The sequence below is a fragment of the Miscanthus floridulus genome, chromosome 2 (assembly GCF_019320115.1).
Source record: "Miscanthus floridulus cultivar M001 chromosome 2, ASM1932011v1, whole genome shotgun sequence".
NCBI classification, from domain to species: domain Eukaryota; kingdom Viridiplantae; phylum Streptophyta; class Magnoliopsida; order Poales; family Poaceae; genus Miscanthus; species Miscanthus floridulus.
Genome location: NC_089581.1, coordinates 134,476,002 through 134,503,917, shown reverse-complemented (window position 1 = coordinate 134,503,917; position 27,916 = coordinate 134,476,002). Strand labels below are relative to the sequence as shown.

The 27,916-nt window shown below is 42.6% G+C and overlaps 2 protein-coding genes across 3 annotated transcripts; one reads left to right on the top strand and one right to left on the bottom strand.

Moving 5' to 3' along the window:
* The first annotated feature begins 4,449 nt into the window (after positions 1-4,449).
* Positions 4,450-8,408, top strand: LOC136539750 (acetyl-CoA acetyltransferase 2-like). Of its 2 annotated transcripts, XM_066531728.1 has the most exons (11): positions 4,469-4,617; positions 4,696-4,756; positions 5,294-5,392; positions 5,492-5,665; positions 5,768-5,873; positions 6,130-6,268; positions 6,783-6,860; positions 6,937-7,002; positions 7,209-7,376; positions 7,862-7,965; positions 8,167-8,408. In XM_066531728.1, exons 2-10 carry the CDS (start codon positions 4,729-4,731, stop codon positions 7,949-7,951), a joined length of 948 nt encoding a protein of 315 aa, XP_066387825.1. In that variant the 5' UTR covers positions 4,469-4,617; positions 4,696-4,728; the 3' UTR covers positions 7,952-7,965; positions 8,167-8,408. The 2 variants fall into 2 exon arrangements, with proteins under 2 accessions (XP_066387826.1, XP_066387825.1); XM_066531729.1 differs by lacking the exon at positions 7,209-7,376 and having other exon boundaries at positions 4,450-4,617.
* Positions 8,409-10,085: 1,677 nt separating this feature from the next.
* Positions 10,086-14,426, bottom strand: LOC136539749 (uncharacterized). Its single transcript, XM_066531727.1, has 6 exons — positions 13,999-14,426; positions 12,637-12,872; positions 12,308-12,566; positions 11,009-11,188; positions 10,759-10,914; positions 10,086-10,652 (listed from the first exon to the last, which is right to left on the bottom strand). Exons 1-6 carry the CDS (start codon positions 14,071-14,073, stop codon positions 10,476-10,478), a joined length of 1,083 nt encoding a protein of 360 aa, XP_066387824.1. The 5' UTR covers positions 14,074-14,426; the 3' UTR covers positions 10,086-10,475.
* Positions 14,427-27,916: the final 13,490 nt, after the last annotated feature.

Below are 27,916 nucleotides of genomic sequence, written 5' to 3'. Positions count from 1 at the left end.
TTCAAAAATTTATCCAAATATTTTTTACATTAAAAAATAATGCAATTAAAAATCCTAAAATTTGGTTTAATATCTAAAAACTCATAGAAATTTTGTGTAGCTGAAAAATTATGAAACTAATTTCAGTTTCTTTTAAAAAAAATATGCTCTCTATCATATGATGCCTAGATTGAAATATTTTTAATCATGATGATTCATTTTGGTTGTTTTTGCTAGTAGAAGGTCTTGTTATCTATTATAATTAGTTGATGTTGATCGTCTGGACTACATAGAAGCGTCAATGGAGATACTGAGCTAAAGCTCCAAAAAAAATAAGTGGTCAAACATTAGCTCTAAACTTTAGATCACCTCACATTAGAGCTTTATAGCTCAAAAGTGAGCTAAAATGCTCTAAAGTTTTTAGAGATCTAAGCCAAACAGGCTAGCTAGACAAACAAAAAGATTAGAAAAAAAGTCATGTGGTGAACAAGCAAAAAACCAATAAAAGAAAATGGAAAAGGAAAAAGAAATAACAATCGCGCAAAAACTAGGCGCATGGGCAGAACAAAAAAGAAAAACAAGAAATGAAAAAAGTGAAAAAAGAACATGGGACGTACCAAAACCGAGAGCATGTTTGGGAATAATAAAAAATGAATTGGAAGAAGTGTTTTGCTCTTTAATATTAGAAAATAGATATTCATCTCCTCTGAAACAAATTAGAAGACGGATCCAAAAGTTTGAATCTATTTCCATATATTTCAAGGGCGGATCTTGTGGTGGGACAGGTTCAAGCCCCCTCGACTGTTTTCGCGACAATAATAGAGCCCCTTCTTTAGCTCATCTTAATTTTTACAGGCATGGAAGTGAGCAAAGAAGAGCTCTAAAGGTTTCTAGACCCGCCATTGATTGATTGGGCAGATGACCTCCGACTGATGTATATGGGGGGAATGAAATAAACACCGTGATGTAATGAAATGTTGCTGGTGTTCTTTTCCTTTCCGTTCATTGTGAATTTCTTTTTTTTTATGTCCATTGTGAATTTCTTTTTAGCACTACTTGATTTGAAGGGAAAAAGCGTTGAACCGTTGTCTGATTCAGATCTTAGATGGAGATCGCATAATAACGTACCATGGTGTGAGATGAGAGACATGCTCTGCTCGGTGAAGCAAATTGAACTTGGAAGGGAAAAAATGCTGAACGGCTGAACTGGATTATTTCTTCTCTATGCTGGAGTGTACGACTGAACTGGATTATTTACTGTTTATGTTGGAAAATATTGTTTATGCTAGAATGTTGTGAGGGAAAAATACTGCTCCGGCTAAAAAAAAAATAGAACAAGCCGGCTGACCAGGCAGCCTAACAGGCTAGCAAACTGCAATCTAAACCGTCCAAATTAAACCACCGTCGGATCTCAAATGCATGCCATTGTTGATTGTTCTGGGTGGCACCTGTAGTCCAAACCAACCCCCCCCCCCCCCCCCCCCCCCCACCCACCCCACCCACACACACACACACCTTCGGCCTGTTCGCTGGTTGGTTTCTGGGCTGGTTTAGGCTGGCTGGTGCTGATTTATTGTGAGAGGAAAACACTGTTGACTGGCTGGTTTGGGCTGGCTGAAACCAACAAGCGAACAGGCCGCTTGTGTGCACTCCGCCCGCCACGAGATACAGATTCCAGCGGCGACCTCGGCCCTCAACACGAGAAACGTCAGGGCGACAGGACATACTCCTGTGCATCAGAACACATGCTCAGTGCTTGGTTTGATGAATGAACCAACTAATATATAATATACTCCCTCTTTCAAATTATAAGTTGACTTTTTTATTTATCTATTTTACTATACATCTAGACATATTTATTATATTTAGATATATAACAAAATAATTTTATCAAAAAAATCAAAACGATTTATAATTTAGAATGGAGAGAATACCTGTATGTATACTAAGATGTAGGCATATATCGATTGTTCTCTATATGCACGTTGCATCAAGTAAAGTTATGTTTGGTTACTTTGTATGTAGTGCCTGTTGATAGTTTTTATAGAGGTACCCGTGCAATCCTACATTGTTTAATATTTCTTTCGTTTTAAATTATAATTCATTTGACTTTTTTTGACTCTAAATTTAGCTGCTCGTCTTATTCAAAAAATGTATACAAATATAGTCAAATTTAAGTCATTCTTGAAAAACTTTTATTAATAAAGCAAGCCACAACAAAAGAAGTGATATTTAGCATAAATTTTTGAATAAGACGAGTAATCAAACTTAGGGTAAAAAAAGTCAAACGAACTATAATTTAGAACGGATTTAGTATATGACAACACCTTGAGTACTAGCTAATGCAGTCTTGGCATAGTGTAAACATGCTTAGGGATCTATGTGGGCAACTAAACAAGAAAATAATTTTACATCATAAGCCTTGATATAGACCAATGCAAACAACCAGACCACCCTATAAGATCCTTGTATACGAATTGGTCGTATTTGGCTTATAAGCCCTGGCTTATCAGCCAACGAATAATATTTTTCTCTCACACCAAACCAGCCAACAGTACTTTCAGCCATGGCTTATAAGCCAAATCAGCCCAAACGAACAGAGCGAATGCCTTTAGGATGCACATGGCCTAAAATATGAGATCAAACACACTAAGTGCTCCTACTTTTTTTAACAAGAAAAGAGAGACCTGAGATAACATGACCAAAAACCAATACATTAATTTCTTATGTACTATTCACTTATGTAAAATTCGGTTTGCTTCCTTCTTAAATAAATGAGCATTGTTGCTATTTTCCCTTAGAAAAGAGAGGAAAAGGAAGGCAACATGGCAAAAAAACAAAAATAACTTTTAATGCTTTACTTATTATACGATAGAAAATATACTTCTAACATAAGTGCAACTCCAAGAGACTTTCATCATCCTTTTTGATGGTTAGGATTGGAGATTTTGATGAAAAATTACTCTTGAACCACTTCTCTAAGTGGTTATCCAAATATAGCCATCCTTTATTTTAGATTTCTCACTAGCTAGAGATAAATAGTGAAAATGACTCTCTTAAGTGTACACAAAATATAGAAAAACGGTTAGAGAATGAAAACGTATAGAAAGCGACTTTGTATATAGATGGCTCTCCAAATTTAGATAGAATAGAAAGACTTATGTAGATGCTCTATGTAAGACTATTTTAAAACTGAAATGTTGTGGTGCGGACGTCCATCAGTCCGTCCAGACTCCGCGCTTCCTAGGCTATGCGCTACCAGCCCAATAATCCTGCTCCTCTCTACCTTCCTTCATAGTTTCTCAAAAAAAAAAGACTGCAACATTATTTCCCAACTCTCACGGTCGTTGCGGTGTTCCCCACCACTCGCCTTCTCTAGCGCGGTTGCCGCTCGTCGTAGCCTTCTCTAGCGCGGTTGCCGCTCGTCGTAGCCTTCTCCAACGTTGGGGCGCCACGTCGCGGGCACGGCACCCTCCCACCACTGTTGCCGCCTCCACCACGAGTGCCACTCGCCAAGAGCACCGCACGCGCCCTATCGCGAGGGCAGTGCAGCAGCTCACCGGGGCCGCGCAACCCTCCTCCTAGACCTATCATGACCTTCATCGGAGCGGCGAGCTCTACACCACTGAACTCCACACACCAATAAGCCTCCGTTCTCAAGTAGAAAGGAGATATTACGCTAAAAGCACATGTTACAGATATATGTTTCATAGGTATGTTACAAATGTTTCATATCAGTGATGCAAAAGTAGATCAGGATGTTACACATATTGTAATGGCTATGCACGTATGTTTCAAGTGTACTCTCTCAGTCCCAAAATAAATGTCGTTCTCGTTTCTCGGGGAGTCAAACACTTTCAACTTTGACCAAACATATATAAGAAAATATTAATATTTATAGTACATAATTATTATCATTAGATAGATCGTTGAATCTATTTTTTATAATAAATTTGTTTAGAGATACAAATATTGCTAATATTTGCTACAAATCTAGTTAAACTTAAAAAAAGTTTGACCTGTACGATTACCATAGCGACACTTATTTTGGGATGGAGAGAGTATGTTCCAAATGTTTCATTCGTATCAGACATATGTTACAAGTGTTTTCAGCAAAGTAGATCTAGATGTTGCATATACTTGCATGTTACGAGCGTATGATTGAAGCGTTTAAGACGTTTCATACATCTGTTGTAATTATTTTATCTATATATTGCATATGTTTGTAATAATTTTTAAATATTTTTTAGGTGTTTTTGCAAATGTTTGAGACGTATATTTAAAGTGTTACTTTTATACGTTCCAACGGTTGACGCGGGCACGCTGCTGAAACGTTCGCTCGCAAGCTCAACACGCTCGTTGAACAGCTACCGTCCGATACTCCGATTTGCGGATGGGACGTCCGGCGCTAGCCAGTCCGATTTTAAAAATATGCATTCAGGAGATTTGCCTGTGGGGTTGCGTTGCGTGCTTGCGTTTGTCAACACCAAACACCAAACACCAATTATTGTCAAAAAAAAAAAAACACCAACACCAACCCTCCTCTCTCTCTCTCTCTCTCTCGGCCTTTCTTTTCCTAGCGGCGCCGCCATTCGATCAGTCTTCGTCGGCCGCTTCGCCGGCGACAGCATACTCCAGGTATGCCCCCGAACTCTCCCAATCTACTATTTGTATTCGGATCTGACCATTTTCACTGGGCCCGCCCCTGATTCGCAGGTCGGTTGGTTTCGGCACTTCGGACCGGCGGCCATGGCTTCCGACGGCATCGCCCCCAGAGGTATTATTTTTTCGTCTCTTCTTCCAGCGATCTGATATGTTGGGAATTCTGTTTTTTTGTAGCTTGCAAGGCCGAAATTTGTCGCTTTTCCGTGTAATTCTAGTGCCTGTCTGCATCCATTAGGGCATTCTAGCTGCTCCATGCTCTTGATCTCGTCCTTGTAGTCCCTGATCCGTTTGCTTGATTGAATCCATTGTCTTCCAAAGTTTGTTGCTACTAAAAAGTTACTGCAAAATACATTTGTATTATTACCACAAGTTCTGTTTTTGCCTTTTCGGGTTGCACAGAAGGGAGTGCTACACACGTACTTGGTTGTAGCATCTACTGCCATCATTGTTGTTATAGCTCCAATTGGAACAAGTGATTCACTGGTAGTGCAGTATGCCAGTATGTGCTTTTCATGTGTGTTTGGTTTGTACCATCAGATGGAACTATAAGCACGGTTTACACATTACTATAGATATACTGTGAGGTGCATGCATACTAGATGGTTCTGATTTGTTCTACAGTCAGTAACTTTTTCTTCCTTGCTCGCAGATGTATGTGTTGTCGGGGTCGCACGCACCCCTATGGGTGGTTTCCTTGGTGCCTTGTCTTCCTTGCCTGCTACAAAACTTGGCTCCATAGCAATTCAAGGTGAGATCCGAATCTTCTCTGCATTTACATCTGAGCTCTGAACAAGCTATATTTGTTTCTCCCCAATAGCACTGACATGGCCATGGCTGGGGCTGTTAGCTGCTCTGGAAAGAGCAAATGTGGATCCAGCCCTCGTGCAGGAGGTCTACTTTGGAAATGTCTTGAGTGCTAATTTGGGACAAGCTCCCGCAAGGCAAGCTGCTCTGGGTGCCGGGATACCAAACTCTGTTGTTTGCACCACTGTTAACAAAGTCTGCGCATCTGGCATGAAAGGTTTGAATCGAATTTATCTGTCCGTCCTTGTATACACTGCTCAAAGTTCACAGAAGTGAGAGATTACCTGACCATGCTCTTGCTTTTCTTTCCTATATGCAGCTACTATGTTTGCAGTACAGTCAATTCAATTGGGTATCAATGATATTGTTGTGGCAGGTGGCATGGAAAGCATGTCCAATGCCCCAAAGTACATTGCTGAAGCTAGGTATGCAATTATTATTTGGTGGATACACCCAATATCGAGCTGCATAAACCAAATTATAATCTTAAGTTATTTGGTGGGTACATGCATGTTTACTTATTTGCATTGCAATTTCTAAATTTGTTTGTAAGATATGTCGATTCACCAGCGGCGAGGCTATTAATGAAGTGACCAGTTTTATTGTGAAAGTATATTATGTTCTTGTTTGAAATGGATTTCAACTGTTTTAATACAATAAGCTTGCTAATTACAAATGCAGGAAGGGGTCTCGTTTTGGTCATGACACACTTGTTGACGCCATGCTTAAGGATGGGCTTTGGGATGTATACAATGATTGTGCCATGGGAATGTGTGCCGAGCTTTGTGCTGACAATCATGCCCTCACAAGAGAAGACCAGGTCTCTTGATACAGACAACAGTAAATGCCGTTTGTTATAGTATATAATATATTAATATATTCCCCAATGCTGGCAATTCTTTTGAGAGTGCCCTGGATTCTTCTTGCTTTATCTTGGTTATCATCCTAAATGGTCTAGACCAGCATCTGCATTCCTTGTCTAGTAACTGGGATCCTTTCGGGCAATGATTTTCTGTCAGGTTATGGCATGATTGAGAGGGTGGGCTTATGCATGCTCTGGGTCTGTGAACTAACCATTCATTTGCTTCCAAAGATAGAAGTAGATGTGCGGGCCTGTTTGGTTTATGTCCCAAACTTGCCGAACCATAAGTATGGCGTGCCACACTCACTCTGGCCACTGTTTGCTTTTTGACGCATCTCTGGCATGCCGCACTTCTATATGCTTGTCTGTTGTAATGCATTTTTGTCTATATTGCAATAAATATATTTTGTCTATATTGCAATAAATATATTTCCAATTTATGATATATTTGATTCTACTTACTCTTGCATAGGATGCATTTGCTATCCAAAGCAACGAGCGTGGAATTGCTGCTCGCGACAGTGGTGCTTTTACATGGGAGATCGTCCCGGTAATTTTCTCCCTCATTGATACTAGACATTATGTGCTTCGCTTGGTTTTCTTATGTTCAATGTTTTGTCCCCCAGGTTCAAGTTCCTGTTGGTAGAGGAAAACCCCCAACACTCATTGACAAAGATGAAAGCCTGGATAAGGTATTTTTTTTCTGATGTAACAAAATATTTTGAACAAAATAAAACTTGTAGTTGGTCAAAGGCAAAAAGACTGGCAGGCACTTGATTCATTATTCTTGCTTCCTCCAAATGCAACGTCCCTCGCATAATGAGCTTGTTAACAGTTATTGTAAGATCAATGCATGACAGTTTAATTTATGTCTTGTGCTATTTCTTTTCTCTCTTAGTTTGACCCAGTAAAACTAAAGAAACTTCGCCCAAGTTTCAAGGAGAATGGTGGTACAGTTACAGCTGGAAATGCTTCTAGTATAAGGATTAATGTTCATGGAGGAGCTGTATCTTTAGGACATCCTCTCGGGTGCAGTGGTGCTCGCATTTTGGTTACCCTTATTGGTGTAAGCTCTATCTTAAGATGCTTGCTTTATCTTCTGAGATACAATCCCTTTTGTTTAAAGATGTGCAATGTTTTTGTAATAAAAAATTAGATGCCAGTCTTTGAGTAAATAATAATTCTGACAAATAATTTAGCATATCATCATAGGGTTCGCGATTAACAGTAAACATCTTCACTATTGCTACTGGGTTCAATGTGGGATCGAGCCACCCCATCCCTATACCAAACACTACCTTAGTGGTTTTCAATTTGCAAATTATCTGCAAATAGGATCTTGTATAAACCTGCAAATGTAGAGTTCACATTGATATTTGACTCATATTATGAGAGCCCCCCCATCCCTTGTTTCACTTCTTGGTTCTTGCTGCTGATCAGTAGTTTCTCTCATTTTCTTTAAGCAAAATCTTGGGCATAATCTGTTGTCATCATGTTGGGACATCAAATATATGGTGCTCGACCCTCATAATCCTTGTTCCTTTTTAACAGGTTCTCAGGGCGAAGAGTGGCAAGATCGGAGTTGCTGGTGTTTGCAATGGTGGAGGCGGAGCATCAGCTCTTGTTCTCGAGCTCGCATAAGAAATCTAGACCTTGTAAGACTGAAAACACTGAATATGTCTCAACTCAAATAAATTCTTTTACTACATGACTAAGTATTAAAAAGGTGCTAGCAAATATGAGTTGTTATTGTCAACTTGTAATATGATTGCATATTCAGCTGAACCTAATTGAGTATTCTTTTCTTTTTACAATTGTTGTGCAATTTCACTAACGGCTGCAACTTGATATTGCAGGTGCAATCTTTTCAGTAGTTAGCAACAGCTCCCTGGGGTGATCTTGTAGTCCTATTTTGATGTTTATTTTCCATTGTAGTAGTCCATAGAACATTCTTAACTTAATTTGGCAATAAAGCAAGTTGTGCTTCTGTTGTTTGCATAGTATCCTGTAATAAGAGAAATGGGGCAGCCCCTTTGCTCAATTATCATAAGGAAGCTCAAAATCTGTAAAATCAAATAGTGAAGACGTTTGTGTGAAACTTTGGGGATAACTTTGGGGATGCTACAAGACATGTCGGGTTCCAGTCCAGGTAGAGCAGGACTGGGAACCCATGACAAGCCAATTGTTACGGTGGCTGCTTTATCTGTGGTTCATCTTTGTGTGAGTGGGGGATGTCATGGTCGGATCTTGTGCAAGAGCCTGCATCTATGCACGTCGTTCGTACCTTTATTGGACAAAGGAAGTAATATTTTGTTTCAAGTTTTACAAGACAGGGCATGGTGCAGACATCCATATTAATTGCTCGGGTTCTTGCGGTTGAGTAGTATTCATTAGTCTTGGTGAAAAAAATTTTTGTTGTTATTTTCTATATTGTCATGTCATATAGAATGAAATTAAACAGGGATGAAATAGTCATTTTCAATGGAAAGTTTTATTCTATGGTTTCATACATATGAAAGTGTTGTTTTCAATATTGTCATGTCATATAGAATGAATTTAAACATGGATGAAATAGTCATTTTCAATGGAAAGTTTTATTCTATGGTTTCATAGATATGAAGACGTTTTTAATATTGTCATGTCATATAAAATGGAATTAAACATGGATGAAATAGTCTTTCTTAATGGAAAGTTTCGTTCTATGGTTTCATCGATATTCAATTTCATGACTCACAGCGAGACAATCGTACCAAAAGGGTTTCATCCCTGTAAATTCATTTCTTCTCTCTTCCTAAAAACTTTGTCACATTATAGAAAATGCATGTCACGACTTATTAAATACAAATGAAGCTCTAATGAAACTTCCACTGAGAATTGCCTTGTAAGTACATCATGAGTATTTAGGGCTTCTTTTTGGCTTACGGCTGCACTTAACTTATTATCTCTCCCTTTCTCCATCTCGGCATAAAACTGACGTAGCATTTTATATCCTTATACATCTCAGCACAAATTTGATGTGCCAATTTATATCGTTATACAGTGCCTTTATTATTTTTACGAGGTTGCTGGTCGTTCCACTCCATCGGCAGCATCTCCGAGCTTCCCCAAGTTCAACTTTCATCAGCGCAGCGGACTCCGTCAAATAAAAAAAATCATAAGCGGGCCATTTGCGAAAAAAAAAGAGCTGCGTAACTGCAGAATGGAACAAGGCCGAAAATGCTTCGGGATAGGGAAGGGAAAGAGCCCATCGGTGCGGTCACCACGAATCATGGCTTGCTCGGCCCAGAAACATAGCCCTTGGGTAATTGGTTTGTTCTGGGCCTCTACCGGTCGTTGACCGTGACATTTGTACAGCTTCGCGCTTGTTGAGAGCGCCGTGTGGACGCCAAAAGTGACTTCAAAGTCTGTCAGAAACGACAACGTAGTCAACGACTGGCCTGTTGGCTTGAATTTACCAGCCGCAGTATTTTTCTCTCACAGTAAAACAGTTTTAGCCAGCTTATCAGCCGACTTTAATACCATCCAAACATGACCCAGACAACAGTGAGACAGGTCGCGAAGACTATGAATTTGACCGCCTAAAGATCAACACGGGGTCACTCCAATATGACAGACCTGGTTTGTTTATCCAAGTCATAGCACTTCCAGACAGTTCGCGATCGCTGAAAATTCCGCCTCCGGTTTTTCAGAGCCAGCTATGCCATGGTGCAATAAGCCGGCTATCATATACTGTAGGAGTATCAGCTAAAGCCGGAAGGGCAACTGCATCGCGCAGCGTCTTACCCACCGGAAACATCCAATGGAAAGCCACGCCTCAGTTCAGATGCACAGCTTTGTTTCTCGATGGCAAGAGTAAGATCACCTGGCACAGCACGCAAGCACATGTGAACAAGAACAGCAAGCACTACAAGCGGGCGGCAAAAGATTAGAGAAGCTCGAGGGTCAGTTACAAGGCCATCAGGAAAGCAGGTGTACAATTAGTGAGGCTAACCAGGAACTCGAATAATGCAACCATGGCAAAGCGCCTTCCCCGCATCAAAATTTCTGCCAGGCACGTCCAAGGCCAGCTACTTGAAAAAACAAGAACGAAAGAATCACAAGCACACAAGGGGGGGCTATAAGGGACTATATCTACATCCACATCGAGAGATGTGGAGACGTGATGTTATACTATGTAGTCAGCGGCATTCAGGAAACCCTCGTACTGGGTACCGTTGAGAGCACTGTAGACTTCGTCCCAGTTCTCAATTTGCTCCGACAGTGGCTTTGTGTGTATCTTCACGTGCCGGCTCACCAGATTCCTCCTCGGCACTTTGAGGAAATCCAGGACATCAAAAAGCTTCTGCAACAGTGCAGTGCTTGTAAGCAACACAATGGAAGGAAACAGAATATGTTTTTTTGACCGCAAGGAAACAGAATATGTTAACAATGAATCAGTAAGAACTCACTGTTCTGTTGCGAACGATATCCTCGTAATAGACAGTGATGTGGCGGGTGTTATTTAGGTTTTGAAGAGCATCACGAGTGTATTCATCAGCTTGTTTCAGTTGCCATATTAGTGATGTCGTGTTGAGCCTGGGCTTGTATCTTGCAAGTATATGAGCCTGTGAAGGAAAAATAACACATCAGACATAGAGATCACTCAGAGACTGCTGACATAACTGAGGCAGAGTTGAACCATTTCTTGTATAGCATTACCTCATGCTTTGTGTGAACATGGGCCTTATGTGTTCCATTTAATTGCTTAAGGGATCTGTCATGATTATTCGCTAGTTGTGATACCAACTGACGGAGCAGATTCCTTCTAAAGAGAAATATTGCAGAGACTCCTCTTTGATTGAAGTAGTCCACTACATCCACATGATTTGCAACAAGACCCTGAAAACGTGACCGTCAGAAGAATGCTTGTTTGTTTCCAGTCTCCAACTCTCTATGTTTGGCCAATATTCATGATTTTATTAGTCAATCTGTCTACCAGGTAAACGTTAGTTTTCAGCCTCAGACAAATTAGATGAATCCCTGAAAGAAATATGCTTGCCATGTCGATTATAGTTGATCTACTGGACACACTACGAAAACTACTCCCTCCGTCCAAATTATAAGACATTTTGGCTTTTATAGATACATAGTTTTTGCTATGTACTTAGATATACACTATGTCTAGATGCATAGTAAAAGCAAGTATCTAGAAAGCCAAAACGTCTTATAATTTGGAAGGGGGGGATATCAAATATATGCATTTGCAGTATACTCTCTTTCATAGTCCAAAATGCATCTAATGAACAGATGTAACAAAATCTCTTCTTCTTAATGCAATGACACGCAGTTCTCCTCTGTGTTCAATAAAAAAATTGTCTAAAATGCAGGATCTGGAGGCCAGAATATTTACTTCTTTCAGATTGATGAAATTAACACAAAACTACAAAAGAATAGTATACTACACAGGAGTACAGGACAATCAGGCCATGTTCAAGATCGAGTCAGAAACGATCCATTTTAGAATCACACATGAGGTTCACAAAAAAAAGGTATATAACAAATCATTCAAGCATTCAGCAGTTCAGCTGAAGTAAGAGCCTGCACTTTTCTAGCTCTACACTAGAACCACAAACAGTCAGCCTACTTAGATTTACGAAATTCATGAAAAAAAAAAATCAGCACATATCTAAGCAACGCTGCCTAAACAAGGCATCAGAGCATTTAGCCCACCGAGCCCTGGGTGTGGATCAGTAACCATGCATAAGGTGTTTCTGACAGCAAGTCAGGAAATTAAACTAGTTATCCAACAGTCCCATAAAGGGGATTCCCAAAACAAAAGTTCCATAGAGTGGGGGAAAGTTTGGTGCAATATGCAATAACATCTAGCATCTACAGTTGAGAACACATGCCGTTTACGAGCCTACAGATTCAATAATTGAAATATACTGAAACTAAATGAAAAATAAATGAAAAGGATCATCCAAATAAATTATCTATACTGCATGTTTTAGTCCTCACCTGATTTAGCATCCACTTGAAGCCAATAGCTGCAGTGCACTCATTCTTGGAAGCACTACTGTTCCAATCCAAATTGTACACTTTATCCAAGGTATTTATTATAGAGGAAATGTTACTTCTCCTTTCTTTTCTAGAGAAAATTTCACCATTGGAGCTAACATTCATGTGGCTGTTAAGAAGGGTTTCAAACCAGCCACTTCCAGATCGCTGTGATGATATAATTGCAAAGAATTGGACAGCATTGCACTTGCACTCCTCCCTAGAAATTAAAATTATATTAGGCATTAAACAAACCAGATTGCTCAATCTTGGTTCAGGGCAAATCTCACCTGCTGTAAGTTATCGGTTGAGGATAATGCACAAATTGAACCTCAGAAGGAGGAACTGTGGACTTATTACATGGTTGCTCCACAACTTCAATCTTGACGATTCTTGACCAGCCATCACTCCCTAGTTGCTTCATACACATTGAGCAAATAGATATCCCGCATAACATAGTCATAGCAAAGACAACCATTCTCAACGGGAGTGGTGATTTTTTCAGGGACTTCAAGTCAAATGCATTCTGCAAACAGATTCCGAGCAGTACAAAACCAATCAGAAGGTGCACAATGCATATTCCATTCAGTGCCAGTATATACATTGGAGCCCTTTTTTGAGGTAAGATCTGTCATTTTGTAACCTTGTGCTACAAAGTAACAAACCTTACAGCAAAATAACACAAACAAGAATATTTCTATGTTGGAACGAGGTGAGTTGAGAAGCATCCGTTTGGCTACATCTATATAATAAATAAACAAATAAAACTTCAAGATCTATCTGGTCCTTCTTCCCAAACCCAGTTGTGTCCCCCAGGGGAGTTAAAATGGGCACGTACTATTCAAATCAGCTACTAGCCTTTACCAACACGGCAAGGGATGAAAAGGGCCTTTTCTGTGAAGTACATTCTCAGATTCTGTCGCCGAACTGCCTTATACTAAATGAATCTATCCCAACGAGGAGTATGACAGCTTTCGTTCTCATTCTCATCAAGGAAGACAAAAAAAAAAACTGGTGGCCGAAAATGATGGAAGTACTAATAAAGAGATAAACAAATGCAAGCCGAGATGCATATTACAGCCGGAAGATGCAGTCATCATCAATACGACACATCTGAGGTGACACGAGCATAATAAACCGACTAAATCAAGTGGATTCCTATTCTGCGACTCATAATGCACCCAGAAATGAAACAGGGGAACAACAGATTCCTCCTTACTTCACCCGCGATAAAAAAGGATTGAACCAAAAACAAAGGGATTGTATGTAACCAAAAACAGAACTTAATAACAATCTTCAGTTTTGAAACAGAGAACGGAAACGGCTCCGAACTTGGAACTAGCAGACACATAAAAGGGGGAAACAGAAACAGGAAACGATTAAAATCAATGCGACCCCATTGATTTAGCGACATTTCAGATCAGGGTTCCAGGAGAACAATGCTGGCTACAGAAAGTGTGAGTGCTGAGGGAAAGCTCGCAGAGACGGATTTAGAGTGTGAACCCAAGGGAATGATTCCAAAGGCCAACGCCAAAGGTACTCCGCTCCATTTTCCTTGAGATTTGTCAGCCTAACCTCGCTGCCCAGGCAAAGCGGAACCCGAAAACGTGACCCAGGATCGCACAGGGCAACAAGTGGTGAAGAAATCCAACCTTGTTTCCAAACTGGTAGCACCAATCGTCTGCAGCGGCGGCGGCGGGCTTGTCCTCCGCCTTGGCGCCCCCCATGGCCGCGCCTCACCGCCTCCCCCTTCCTCGGCCTCCCGCCTGGTCCTCCGCGGGCGCCGCCTCGAGAGACGGCGGGTTTAAGTTATCCCGCCACCGTCGCTCGACGCCGCCTGTCACGGGCGCATTAACTGACCTCCCGCCTAGCCGCCGCGTAGCGCGGGGAGAAGAGAATGGGCCCCCGGGTCCGTCGAGGGCGGCAGCAGGCGCGCGCCGGCTCTGGCTGGGGCCGCAGAGCAGCGCAGATGGCGGCAGGGAGCGAGCGAGGGCGGCAGGTGCAGGGGCTCGAGGTGGCCTCTGTGACTCGGTGGGACGGTGAGCTGTGTCTCGCCTCGCGGGGGGCGTGTCAGTGTGTACTCGCTCGACGCGTCTCGCCGTCTCGGTGGTTTTTGTTTGGTTTCGGGTAGTATTCGGCAAGGGAAAAGGGAAAGGAACGGGATCTCCCGCTTTTGCAGCGCCGTCTCTTCGTACGGCGTTCATTAAATGGCACATTTCAGTTTCTTTCATTTTCTGTGCGGAGAAGGAAAGGATAATTATTCGGTAAAGAGTACCCCCTACAGAGTACTGTGTGTTGCATTCTTTGTTTACGTATCACAAGAGGCAATCTCATCCCGAAAATTAGGATAATAATTTCTATGACCCTTAATTAATATATTAATTAACTAACTAAAATACCGATGTGACACTAGAATTAAAAAAGAAATAAGAAAATAGTTTTGTATTAAAAACTATTCACGAGATTTAACATAGGAAGAGATCAGATAGATGATAGAAAAGAGAAGACCGGTGATCGGACAAAAACATATTTGGAAGAAACTATAATTAGAAATATAATGTATTTGTGTAGTGTCTACGTGACTTAACGAGTATTATAAAACATCTGGGTCTGTTCGGCTGGTATTAAAAGCTGGCCGAAACTATTTTGTTGTGAGAGAAAAATACTGTAGATTCTAGTCGATAAGCTGGCTGATAAGTTCAAGCAAATAGGTCCGATCTTCCAGTCTCTAGATTGGGACTAAATGTTTTACAAACTCTCTGGCTTTGTTATAGAAAAAATCTAAACTGCCGTATTGTTGAAAGAAATAAGGAAATGTACTTTTTTTTATCTATCAACTGGAGCTTATAGTTACTCCCTCTGTTAATGTCCTAATATAGTTTTTATAAATCGAATTTCTTTAACTTGAACAGTTTTTTTAAAAAAAAAGCTACACTACAACGCCAAGTTACCTTCATTAAATTATGTATAAAAGATGTGTTAGTAAACGTTTATTTCAACTTGTAGATGATTCTTTTCTCCAAAAAAAAAAATGTAGTCCCAGCTAGATGTTGGACTTGGACCGCCTATTGTTACTGGTACGTATGAAGAGATTGTGATATGCAAAGGGCGCGTGGACGATGTGCTGTCCTGCCTACCCTTGGAGTGATTGCTCCACGCCTCCACGTACGTTAAAAAAAATGTTCGTACGAAACACTGTCTGAAGCAACCAACCACACGGCATGATGAGTAGCGTGATCGAGTACGATCTGTTGTACACCGGCGTGGCGTGTTCCAGGAAGGAAGGCGATGCGATGAAAAGGTCTCCCATCCATTGCCGTTTCTTGAGCGGGTCTTGTCGCGTGAAAGCAGAGAGACTCGTCGACCCGGCGGTGGTGGTGTGCTTACCTTTCGAAACAAAAACTATCAACGCGCGCGGCTCTTCTCTTCTTCCTCCGAATTGACTCGAGTAATAAGAAATAGTACTGTACTACCACGCTCTATCAAAGTACGGGGCCTCTATCAAACGATGGGTACATCACCTGCAGCTGATTTTGTTTCTGTTTATCAATTTAACACGGTACGCGCGCGCGCCCGATTTTATATATGTCGCCTTCCAGAGAGAATCTGGTTTTGAGACGAACGCATCTAGCTGATTCCTGTGGGCAAGCACCCCTGCGGTCAAGTCTCCGGTACGCACGTTCAAGCACACATGTGCCTCGATCTGTTCGTCGTGTACGTAAGTCGGCTGATAAGTCGGCTGAAGCGGTTAGATTTTAGTTGATAAGTTCAAACGAACAGGAAAAAAAAATACTGTAAATTTTAACTGATAAGCATTCAGTCAGATTTCAAAAGGCGGCTGCATACGTACTAGGTGATCAGGCAGCCATCACGCCTCGCTCATTCGTTTATGAAAGCGCTAATCTTTTTTTTTTTTTTTTGACAGTCGAGTCATCCACGCGGTGGCCTTTTTCGTACGGCACACCGCACTGACATGTATGCCTATGTTCCACGAAGAATGCAACTATAAATTGTATGTCAGCTAAAGTGGTTCATGTTTAACTAAGTTTCTAGTAAATGATATTTATATTTATAGCTTCAAATTAATTTATTATAAAAATATATTTCACACTTAATCTAATAGTATTTGTTTGATATCATAAATGTTGATATTTTATTATCTGTAATTGATCAAATTTAAAATACTAAAATATGGTACTATTCTATACTGATTCTTTATGGGACGGAGGGAGTACACGGGACATGTGTGGGTGCGTGCGTGCTCCTTCCATTCCAGTCCGTGTGCAAGCCAACCTCCCAAACCACCCACAAAAGACACAGAAAGATCGCGCGAGAGTGTTACCGGCCGGCCGCCGACTGTTGCTCGTCACGTCAGCGGCCACTCACTCAACTCGCGGGACGTACGGTCGTCGACCATCATCGTATCATCGCTTTGCAATCGCAATCAGAATCAGTAATTATTGCATCGGTCGCCACCACCCCCGGTGGCCGGTGCTGGTGCACCACACCTACCCCCGGGGAGACCACCAGATCGCGCGGACTCGCGGAGGCAAGCCCAACTCGATCGATTCGAACGTGGATGGAGCACCCAAAAAATGGAAAGGAAATGGAACGCCGACCCGGCCGGTGCACTTCGATCCACGGACGGGAGCAGAGGAGTGCGACAGTGCGTGTTTGAGTGCGATGGACTGGGGTGCGCACATGCCCCAGTTGTCGCTAGCGGTCTCGCGCCTCCCAACTTGGCTCTGGTCAATCTTAACGGAGGTTTCGTAGCGCTGACGTGGCATTGCATCGATTAAGACAGATGATGAAAGTTTTACGAGGGTAGATATAGTTTTATGAAGATGAAACTCTTATGTACTATTTCTAAAATATGGATGTGCTAAAAACTGGACCATAAAATCCCCACTGAGACTGGTCTTACACCACACGCTAGACGCTATAGCAGGATCAAGTGGAGAAAATTAATTTCCTTCTGTATTTTACATGGAAACGTCTAGCACAAATCAATCAATTAACCATATGGGAGGTATGATTGCAGATGCAGGCACAGTTCCGTCTTAATTTTCCCCCAAATTCTGCATGTGGCGTTTTCTAATTACTATAAGGTGCGAGCTAGCCCAACCCGCATATGCAGATATGATTTTTTGAGTTGCTTGTTGCGAGCAATTAATAAAAATTAAACATATACTTTATCCGTCTTTAATACAGTGCATTCTAGGAATTTTAAGACAAATCATAAGAGAATATAAAAGACGTATATTTTATTTCCTAATTAGACGATATCATCAACATGATTAATAGTGATTGGTTGATAAATAAAAAGTATTTATTATAAAATTAGTTTTTATTCTCTATAGTGCATTATATTTGATGATAAATTTTGAATATTAGAATACACTATATTACAGGACGGAGAGAGTATACGAATTCATAGGCTAATATATTTGCATCTCTGTTCGCGATAGTTTGATTGCCATGTCTTTACATAAGGGTCATGTATCAAATATGAGTATTATTACAGAGTATATTATAGATATAAGTGGTATGTGCCACATTTGCCTCTGTAGTTCTGCCTGCTGTATCCTTTTGGTGTGATCCCGCACTCCTCGCTCTATCCCGTCCACCCTCACCGTGCTGCCGCCGCACGCGTCCGTCCGGCTCCCGTGCCCGATCATAACTTTCTTAGTGCCCGTGCATTGATGCAGTTGCTACGGGATACACCGGTGACGAGGCCGGCTCCCTCCACGCATGCCTCGTCGACGTCGATCCAGGACGACCGCGCCAACGCTCGCGCTTCCGAGATCTTCGCGGGTCACCGCGCCGCTTGGATGGATGCCGAGCGTCGCCTCCAGGTCCATGCCGCCGCCGCCGAGGCCACGCTGCTATAGGGTCGAGATAGTGGACTAGAAGGGGGTGAATAGTCCTTTCTAAAACTAATTGTGTCGGCTAACTGAAACAGGTGCGGAATTATAACTATCGGTCTAGCCAAGACTACACCCCTCTATCTATGTTCTCTAGCACCTTCCAAAAATACTAATTAAGTAACAAAGGTGCCGGGCTAGCTAGAGCTCGCCTAACCAATTCTAGAAGTAAGGTCACACAAACCTATGCCACTAGTACTTTAAGCAACAAGGGAGCTCCTATACAAACTAGTAAGCAAAAGCACAAAGCTATCTAAGCTTACTAGTAATGCTCAATAACAGGGCAACCAATGCCAAATTAGGGAGCGCAATTACTTAGCTACACAAACTAAGCAATGTAACTAACAAGGTTACACAAACCAAATTAGCCACGCAAGGGAGCTACTTCTATGCTACACAAGCAAGAAGGTAACTAGCAAGCTACACAAGCTAACTAATTACAAGAGCAACTATACAAGCACAATGTATATAAAAGTAATTACAAGCTTGTGTAACGAGGATGCAAACCAACGGGAAGAACAAGGTTGATACGGTGATTTTTCTCCCGAGGTTCACGTGTTTGCCAACATGCTAGTCCTCGTTGTGTCGACCGCTCACTTGGTGGTTTGGCGGCTAATTGACATCACCCGCCAAGCCCGCACGTCGGGCACCGCAAGAACCTACCCCAAAAATGAGGGTAGCTCAATGACACGCTCAACTAGAGTTGCTCTTCGTGGCTCCCACGGGGCGAGCACAATGCCCATCACAAAGCTCTTCTCCGGAGCACCGCATAAGCTTCTTGCGGGCTTCGACGAAAGCCACCACCAAGCCGTCTAGGAGGTGGCAACCTCCAAGAGTAACAAGCACCACCAGCTTGCAACTCGATCACCTAGTGCCACTCGATGCAACCTTACGATGCAATCGCACTAGAATCGCTCTCTCACACAATCGAATGATCACTATCAAGTATATGTGAGATGGAGGGCTCCCAAGCACTACTACACAAGCCACTAAGGCTCTAGTATGCTTAGCTATCGGCCCAAGGCCGACCATGGCCTCTATTTATAACCCCACGTACAAATAGAGCCGTTACCCATTCACTGGGCAAAAGTCGGGACGACCGGACGCTCTGGTCAGATCGATCGGACGCCGAACCCCAGCGTCCAGTCGTGCGATGCACGCCACGTGTCCCCTTCTTCAAACATTGTTCGCAGGATCCCAATGGTCATCTGTAGATCGGATGCTGCAGCAACAACTGACTGGACACAGCAACCCCAGTGTCCGGTCGTTTCCAGTAAGCTATCAGACATGACCGGACGCGTCCGGTCGATCACGATCGGACGCAGCACCAGCGTCCGGTCACACTCTGGCCTTTCTGCTCTGCCTGCATCACCACACGTCACCCTGACCGGACGCACACAGTCATCATCCGGTCACTTCTAGCGCCAGCGTCCGGTCGATGACCGGCGCCTGCACGCTGTCGATCACCATTGACCGGACGCAGGACCCCAGCGTCTGGTCATTGCGTGACCAGCTCTGGTGCACTCTGTGAGACCCTGTCTTTTCTATATACGGCGCCGGTGCCACCGTTGGACTGTCCACACTCTATGGGCGGACACTCCGCCGGTGGAGTTATGAACCCTTGCCTCCATTCCTTCACTGAGTTGATCCACATCAACTCCAACCTCATCTCCTTTTATAAATGTGCCAACACCACCATGTGTATGTGTGTTAGCATTTTCACAATTATTTTCCAAAGGATTAGCCACTCAACTTGCCACGCCACTCAATCCTAGCGATGATGCAAGGTTAGATCACTCGAGTGGCACTAGATGACCGATATGCAAACAAGTTTGCCCCTCTTGATAGTACGGCCATCTATCCTAAACCCGGTCATAAACTTCTCTACACACTTATGACCGGTGAAATGAAATGCCCTAGGTTATACCTTTGCCTTGTGCATTCCATTCCATCTCCTCCAATGTCGATGCAACACATGCACCAACACGATCAACAATGATATGATCCACTCCATATCATCACGTGTCATATTGGTTCATCGATCTTAACTTCACTTGCTTTTCACCGTTGCCTTCGTCTATCGGCGCCAAGTCTTGCTCAAGCTTCATCGCCACATGGTCCATCGCTCCAAAGCCTCCGACTTGTCCTTCACGCTTGCAACCGGTCCATCAAGCCAAGTCTTATCTTGATCTTCTTTACCTTGATCACATGACTCAATGTCATGTCTCATGTGCAATAGGCTCCTTCATCATCACATGTGTGAGCTTTGCAACATCTCCAAGCCATTTTCACCTTCATGGCATATGTTGCTCACACATATATATTTGTGGACTAATCACCTGTGTATCTCACATAAATACAATTAGTCCACCTAGGTTGTCACTCAGTTACCAAAACCACACAAGGACCTTTCAGCTGTGCATCCCGCCTGCGTCGCACAGCACCAGGCTCAAAACCAAGGTACACACCATGTCACATTCCCCGTGTTCAACAAAAATATCCAATCAATTCGCCCATCTTAGCTTAACCCTATACGAATCGTAGACTAATTGTGCTTCCATTTCCGATTTTCTAGGTAGAATCACTGATCGAGGTGTTGCGGAAGACGCAGAGCCTGAGCCTCTGTGTGTGACCAGCGGCTGTCGTTGCGGTGGAGTGATAGCCCCCTCCCAATCCCCCGCCCCCCACCTTGGTCGTGTGTTCTTGCATCCTTCTCTTCTTCAGCGAGACGAGCCGACGCCGGTCGGCCGACCACCAGCAAGGTTCACGAGCGGTCGCTTGAGGAGGACATTGTTGCGACAAGGTGATGCATTCTTGCTCTCAGCTCGCCTATTTTCCTTGTCGGTCTTCACCTGGTGCAATCGGTTGGTCAGTTATGTGTGTTCTTTTTTACATCAGTGCTAGTGGAATTGAAGAATAGTGTATTTGAATGTTCGACCATGCGAATCAGAGAATCACTAACTAATGAAACATTACACATCCGACGCTATGTTTTGGGGGTTGAGATACAAAATAAGATTGGGCACTTAATTATGGATCAAGGGTACCTAGCTTATATATTTCTAAATCTAAATTGTAGGTTCATATGTTAGTGTCATGAAATTGAAAACTGATAGTTGTACCATAGAAGTAGGGCATAATCATTTTCTAACTTTTCCGCTGCTATAGGTCACTTGATTATTTCTCCGTGGCATTATTCGGGCACAGATATTTATTTATTGGTTTCATTTTTGCCATGTAGGTAGATTGATGGCAATGGAGGGGACCTGTTTTATGCCGTCCTTCGATGCAAGCGGAATTGCCTGCTGCTGTGCTGATCAACAACTCCCTGACCAAATCCGGGCAGCTTGGGACAGCATTGTTTGGTGCCATTTCAAAATACAGGAACATTTCAAGATTCATTTCTCCCATCACAGCCATCTACAAAGAACATAGGTCCATGTTGGAGCTTCAACTCGTCTTCTGATGGCAATGGATACATGGCGGGGAACTTTAGCGAGAGTGATGAAGATTAGTTAATTCTACTGTGCTAGAAGCAGGTAATTCTTCACACAAGGTGGTCTGCTTTTATATGGAGAATGCCATGCTACATTCAAGTTTTACTTAGGCTTTGTTTATTTGCTACGCTGGACTTAATTTTCCGATGTGATCAGTTGTTTGACTTCTATGTTCTGCTCCTTTAGCATAAGTATCTTACTATGTGAATAAAAAATTTGAATACTTTCCATTGTAGTTTGTAGTTTATATTGTAACTGTACTAAAATTGGAAGCCATTTTTTATTGGTTTGTATTTCAAAACCCACTATTTTTTTCTCAAGAGTTGAAAATGACAAATGTATTTGAGTTGGATTTGGAATTCTCATATTTGGATATGGCAAGGACTCAGTTCGTTCGGATATGGCCTATCCGATTCTTTATTTGGTGTCCTTTCTAGATGCGGCAAATACCAAACCAATAGAACAACAATTTTGGAAAGAATGCTTGGAGCAGTCAGTCAAACACAAATATTTTGCCACCCAGATTTAACATGGTGATTCAGCTAACTTAAAAAAACAGCTTGACAATTGATGATTCCTATATTGCTGATGGTCTATAACTATTCAATGGGAGTACATCATTTTCTTTAACTACTCTGTATCAACCATCTTGAATATCACTAAGGCACTGGTCACCACTCATCAGTATTTGATCTCTGAAACTATTGCCTTTCAGACTGCAAATGGAAGGCATAAGCAGGAAACATTTGTGTTAGGTCATTCTTTTTTTAAGACCACAAGACATGTCATTCAACTGCAAGTGCAGTGAGTTATATTAGGATGTACTCTCTCTATCCCAAAATAGATGACAATTGTCTAGATTGTAGATTCATAGCTAAAGTGTAATCTATTTTGAGACGGAGCAAGTAACTTAGTTGTCTGGTAGCTTGCACTTAAGTTAAAACTATACTTTGCAAGTATCATGAGGGCATGTTTCAAAAATCTAACATGTCATTGTTTCTGAATTACAAGCTACTCCCAGGGCTGAAGGATGACCGTGTAGTTTCTTTGCACCCATACAACTTCCACGAAGCACTGAGGTCATGGGATCGTGCGACTGGGAGGTCATATAGTGTGGAGGGGATGATCAAGGAGCAGAGCTTGTTTATGAGGGGGTGTCAAGCATGGGATGATGCTTTGATGGTGTTGAAAACTTTAGACATGTAGAGGTTCACTGGAACTGGATGGTGCTCGGGAGGTAGTAAACCTGACAGCCATCAATCTCAACGAAGAGTTGATGCTTTTCTTTGCCAAGCAAATTTAAAAACCTATGTTATAAGGTGGACAAAACTTGATTTTGTGGTTTCCTGAGAATATAGTTTTTCTTGTGATATGGTTTGAAGTTTACCCCGACAATTTTTCCATGAAATGACATTATTTACTCTACTTGTATGTTTATTTCCATGTGTATTAACATTTACTTCTATTTTCATTGTAATCCATTTATCTGAATAATGTTTGAGGTGAGGGCACGGTTACAGTTTTTAGTAGCTTTGTGATATTGTCCGAAGCTATGAGATGATTGATGGCTTACAATGATCCTTTCATTAATTTATTTGTCTATCTATGTTTAATTGTTTATTCAGTCTATTTTATAGGCACGCCGGTAGATAATAGATGATAAAATTTAAGCATCCATAATTGATTTCTTTGACTTTGAGCATGAGTTTTGTTTTATTTTTAATTGATATATTGTCCTTTAGTTTTTACCGTAGCGTTAGCATGGGCATGCACGAAAAACGAAGATGTCTTTACACTGCAGAAATCTTTCAAGAAGAACATGCATAGATTATTCTTGTATTGAATATTATATATATACAATCACCTAAATATTCTAATTAAACTACAAAATTTTGAATTAGGATATGAGGTAAGACATGCAAATAGATATTTCAAAACTACATGTAGAGTCCAAAGAACTTAATAAATAAATCCTTCTGGAGGCTATGCAAATTCTCTCTAATCTTTCATTTGATGTAGTTAGTGTTATCATAGTACCTGCATGTATTTATGAAAAAATAAATCGTATTATTAGGGCAGTACAAGGCTTCCTCCAAAGATCAGGCAACTCCTTCAACCCTAGAAATTATATCAATTGATTGCTGAAGAGAACAATGTAAGGTAGAGATGCCAATATCTTTGAGGCAGATCACATAAAGGAGGAGAGTCCCTCTATGAGATTGCTCACAAGAGACTCAAACTTATATCTGATCATGGTAATGTTGAATTGCTTTGCATCAAAAGCATCGGCAATGATAAATGGGATGCCATGACCGGTAGACGACGCATGCGCATGGCATCAGTGATGAATAGGGCCGTGATGTGGAGCCATTCCTGTTGACGTCTATAGGATCGGCGGGACCCGCACGAAGAAGAAGAAGGACCCGATGGTCCTGACAGCCTTCCTCTCTCTCGTTCTTCTCCTTTTCCTCCACTGTAACCCGTGCTTTTCCTTAGCCTATAAAAGGAAAAGCAGGGCGCCCCATGATGGGGGATCGACCCATCAAAAACCGATCAGATCCAGATCTGCACAAAAGCACAACACGAGCACACAGCTGAGCAGCGATCGAGCTCTCAGCACCCGTTTACTCCTCCACCAAAGACTTGGGATCCCTTCCCTCTCTCGCCTGTTTGTAACCCCTACTACAAACTTTAAGTGCCGGTAACACAATGTCGACGAAATATGGTCGGCAGTCTACCTAGGGGTATGCCCAAGGTAGTAGATTGTCGGCAGACAGATGCGCAAGCCACAAACAAGACGGTGACGCAAGACAGACACGAGGTTTTATCCAGGTTCGGCCGCCGAGAAGGCGTAATACCTACGTCCTGCGTCTGATTTGTATTGCTGTATGTCAATGAGAGATGTTTTTTAGAGGGATCCCCTGCCCGCCTTATATGGTCCGGGGGGTAGGGTTACAGATCTGGAAACCAATCCTAGTTAGTTACAATTGCCATATGTGGCCGGATAAGGATTCCTATTCTAACCGACCAGGATCCTGCTTGATCGCCAAATCTGCCTTGACTCCTTGTGCGGGACTCCGATCAGGTTGGCTGGGCCGCACGTCGTCTTTCGGGTGGACCGGACCCATTGATCCGGGCCGGCCCAAGCTTAGCCGTAAGGGTATAGGGGTTAATACCCCCACAGCTAGTCCCCGAGCATCATGCATTATGCTGCAACACGCCATTTTAACCTTCTCCGACAAGTAGAGCTTGAGTCCTTGACGTCTCTGACCACCGTCATCACCGGAGAAGTAGGTTGTCCGAAGAATGTATGGTGTTCTTAAGAAAAAAGAAAAAGATTTCTGTCCTAAGAAGTGTGCCCACTTGTATTTCTGAAAAGAAATGTAAGTGGTCTTGAAACATAGCGTCCTTGAACATCAGAGGCATAGGGGTCAAAAAAACAAACACATTCACCGCAAGGTGAAGTGTGCCCACTTAGTCCCCGAGCCTGGTAGTAGGTGACGTAGGCACGTGGTGCCAGGGTCTAAAAAGAATTCCTAGTTTAGTTGAAAACCCAATTGCCGTACAGGCAAAACGAGATGCACCGGCAGGTGCATCGTACCGACGTAGTCCCCGAGTGTCGATGCGGGACCCACAGGATACCCCACAAGGGATAGAGAAGATCTAGTCCAACTAGGATTCTTCCCATGTAATCTTAGTAGTAGTACTATTTAGTAATCCTACTAGGAACTCTCATAGTAAACCGACTAGGACTCTGGCCTCCTGACTATATAAAGAAGGACAGGGCTCCTAGGGAAGAGAACAACAGAACAACAATTGTACGACACTTCATAATCAATCCAACACAGAGGCTAACACCGACTGGATGTAGGGCTGTTACTCGACCATAGTCGAGGTCCTGAACCAGGATAAATCGACTGTCTCTTGCATTCATCATCGAGTTCTGCATACGCTGAAGCCCGAACATACTGCCTCAGGGATCCCCGTGGCAGGCTATCGGGGGTAAAACATCGACAGCTGGCGCGCTAGGTAGGGGCTTTCGGCGACTTTGCATCCGAGAGCTCGATGGACCTCGATAACATGATCTTCCCGATGGGATCAACTTTCATCTTCGGCTCATGGATCTACGAGGCGGACAACTACGGCAAGCTTCAAGGCCATCTCCTCAAAGATCCGGATCATCATGGAGAATTTCCTATTTCAACAACTACGACGGATCAGCTCACCAGAAGATTCACGCAGCTCATAATATCCGATTCAAATCAGATTTCACGGCTACGCGCTTCCGACTCGAATTCAAGTTCCGTGTCCAAGGTGAAGTTTTATCCAAGTCCTTTCAAGAAACCGAGTTCTTTTTCGGCAGAATTCTAGAGCACAACCCAAAACAACTCGGATTACATTCAGAGTTCGTTCAAGAAGTCGAGTTCCTTTCCGTTTGGGCTCGACAACATAGCAAAATCCTATCAGGGATAGTTCGAAAGATCCTTCAATCCAATGCTTGGGATACAACTGACAGGAGCCCAGAAGGGTCTCATGCTAACGATAACATCGCAAGACTGTATCATCCACTGGCCAGGTTCCGTTCCTGAAAATAGCGGAACCCAACTAGTCGGCACAACAACAATAGCTATTCTACCTTACCAAGAAGGAGACTCGATCTGCGACATCAAGGCATCTACTGAAGTCATCAGCAACTCCGACAGTATGAAAACTAACACCAATAATAGAACGGCTCACGCACAGGAAGTACTCATGGTTCGACGTCCTCGGTCACCATTAAATCCCCCAGAAGCACCCGATGTTAGGTCATTAGATGAATCAGAATCCAACATATCACCCTTTGCCTAGGGCTACGATGGAGAAACCGAGAGTCAGAAACAAGCTAGAGAAAGGAAAAACAAGTTGAAGCAAGGGCGCCAACACCGTGCTAGTCAGCGCAGAGAAGCCTGGATCAGATATGAGTCAGATTTGGCTGAATACGACAGAAGAAAATCACAACGAGAAGTCGAAGGAAGACGCACGGCAAATACGCCTTACGATAAGATTCGAGAAGCATTAGAAGAACTCAGAACAACTTCACATCCTAGTGAGAAGTACGAACAGCTCCAAGATTTGCTCCGGTCGACAATCCCGAGAACGCATGAAGAGAGAACCCAATCACGACTACCCGCCAAATCAACAACCCACAGGCAAAAAGACCAAAATCAAAGGAAGTCCGCTTTCGAAAGACTTGGGCCAGGTGGAAGCCATGATGGAGAAAGTAGGAAGGAACATAATCAAGGCCACCGATTTGAACAACCAAGGAAGACCAGGAGTAGGGTGCCTACCCAGACAGCCTCGCAAGATTATTCCCATCAAAATGACAGTTGGCCAGAAGAAGGCGCCGAATCTGAATTCAAAGAAACCGGAACACACGATAGATTCCCCTGTTTCGCAAGTAGGCTCGCATCGGTGCGATTACCTCACAAGTTCAAGCCGTCTAACCACTCCAAGTATGATGGCAAAACCGAACCAAGGCAATGGCTCAGAATATATTCACAATCAATTGAACTAGCCAGAGGAGACGACGATATCAAGACCCTGTTCTTTCCCATGGCACTAGAAGCCATGCCCCTCCAATGGTTCGACAAATTAAATCCAGGATCTATCAGAAATTGGGAGGACTTGCAAAGAGCTTTTTGTGAAAATTTCGCAGGAATCATTACACACCCAATCACTCATGCAGAACTAAAAGGACTCAAGCAAAAGGGAGGCGAAAGTCTCAGAAATTACTATCGACAATTCGGCGAACTACGGGCTCAAGTGCATGACATCACCGAACGAGAAGTAATTGAAGCTTTCTCTCACAGAATCTTGGCTAGGTGGCAATTTCAAGACTTTTGCAAAGAAAATCTGAGAAACGATGAAGAGTTCAGACGAACAGTAGAAAAGATGATTACTGCAGAAGAAAAAATATGAGAAAGGTTCCCGGATAGAAGCAACCAGGACAACCCGGACAAGCAAAATCATCGAAATAGCAGACATTAAGAAAGAAAACATAGACCAGACAATACCGTGGCAATGGCCGACAAATCAAAGAAGTTTTCCAAACCCAGAAGATATGATGACATTGAAAACATATGTTGCCCATTGCACCCTAATGGGAGGCA

Bases quoted from the DNA above. Each gene is read 5' to 3' on its own strand.
- LOC136539750 (XM_066531728.1), top strand. From the start codon at position 4,729: ATGGCTTCCGACGGCATCGCCCCCAGAG. The intron at 5,393-5,491 runs GTGAGATCCGAA...TGGGGCTGTTAG, and splicing joins TGGCTCCATAGCAATTCAAG to CTGCTCTGGAAAGAGCAAAT. The intron at 5,874-6,129 runs GTATGCAATTAT...TTACAAATGCAG, and splicing joins AAGTACATTGCTGAAGCTAG to GAAGGGGTCTCGTTTTGGTC.
- LOC136539749 (XM_066531727.1), bottom strand. From the start codon at position 14,073: ATGGGGGGCGCCAAGGCGGAGGACAAGCCCGCCGCCGCCGCTGCAGAC. The intron at 12,873-13,998 runs GTTGGATTTCTT...ATCTGTTTGCAG, and splicing joins GCTACCAGTTTGGAAACAAG to AATGCATTTGACTTGAAGTC. The intron at 10,653-10,758 runs GTGAGTTCTTAC...GCACTGTTGCAG, and splicing joins ATATCGTTCGCAACAGAACA to AAGCTTTTTGATGTCCTGGA.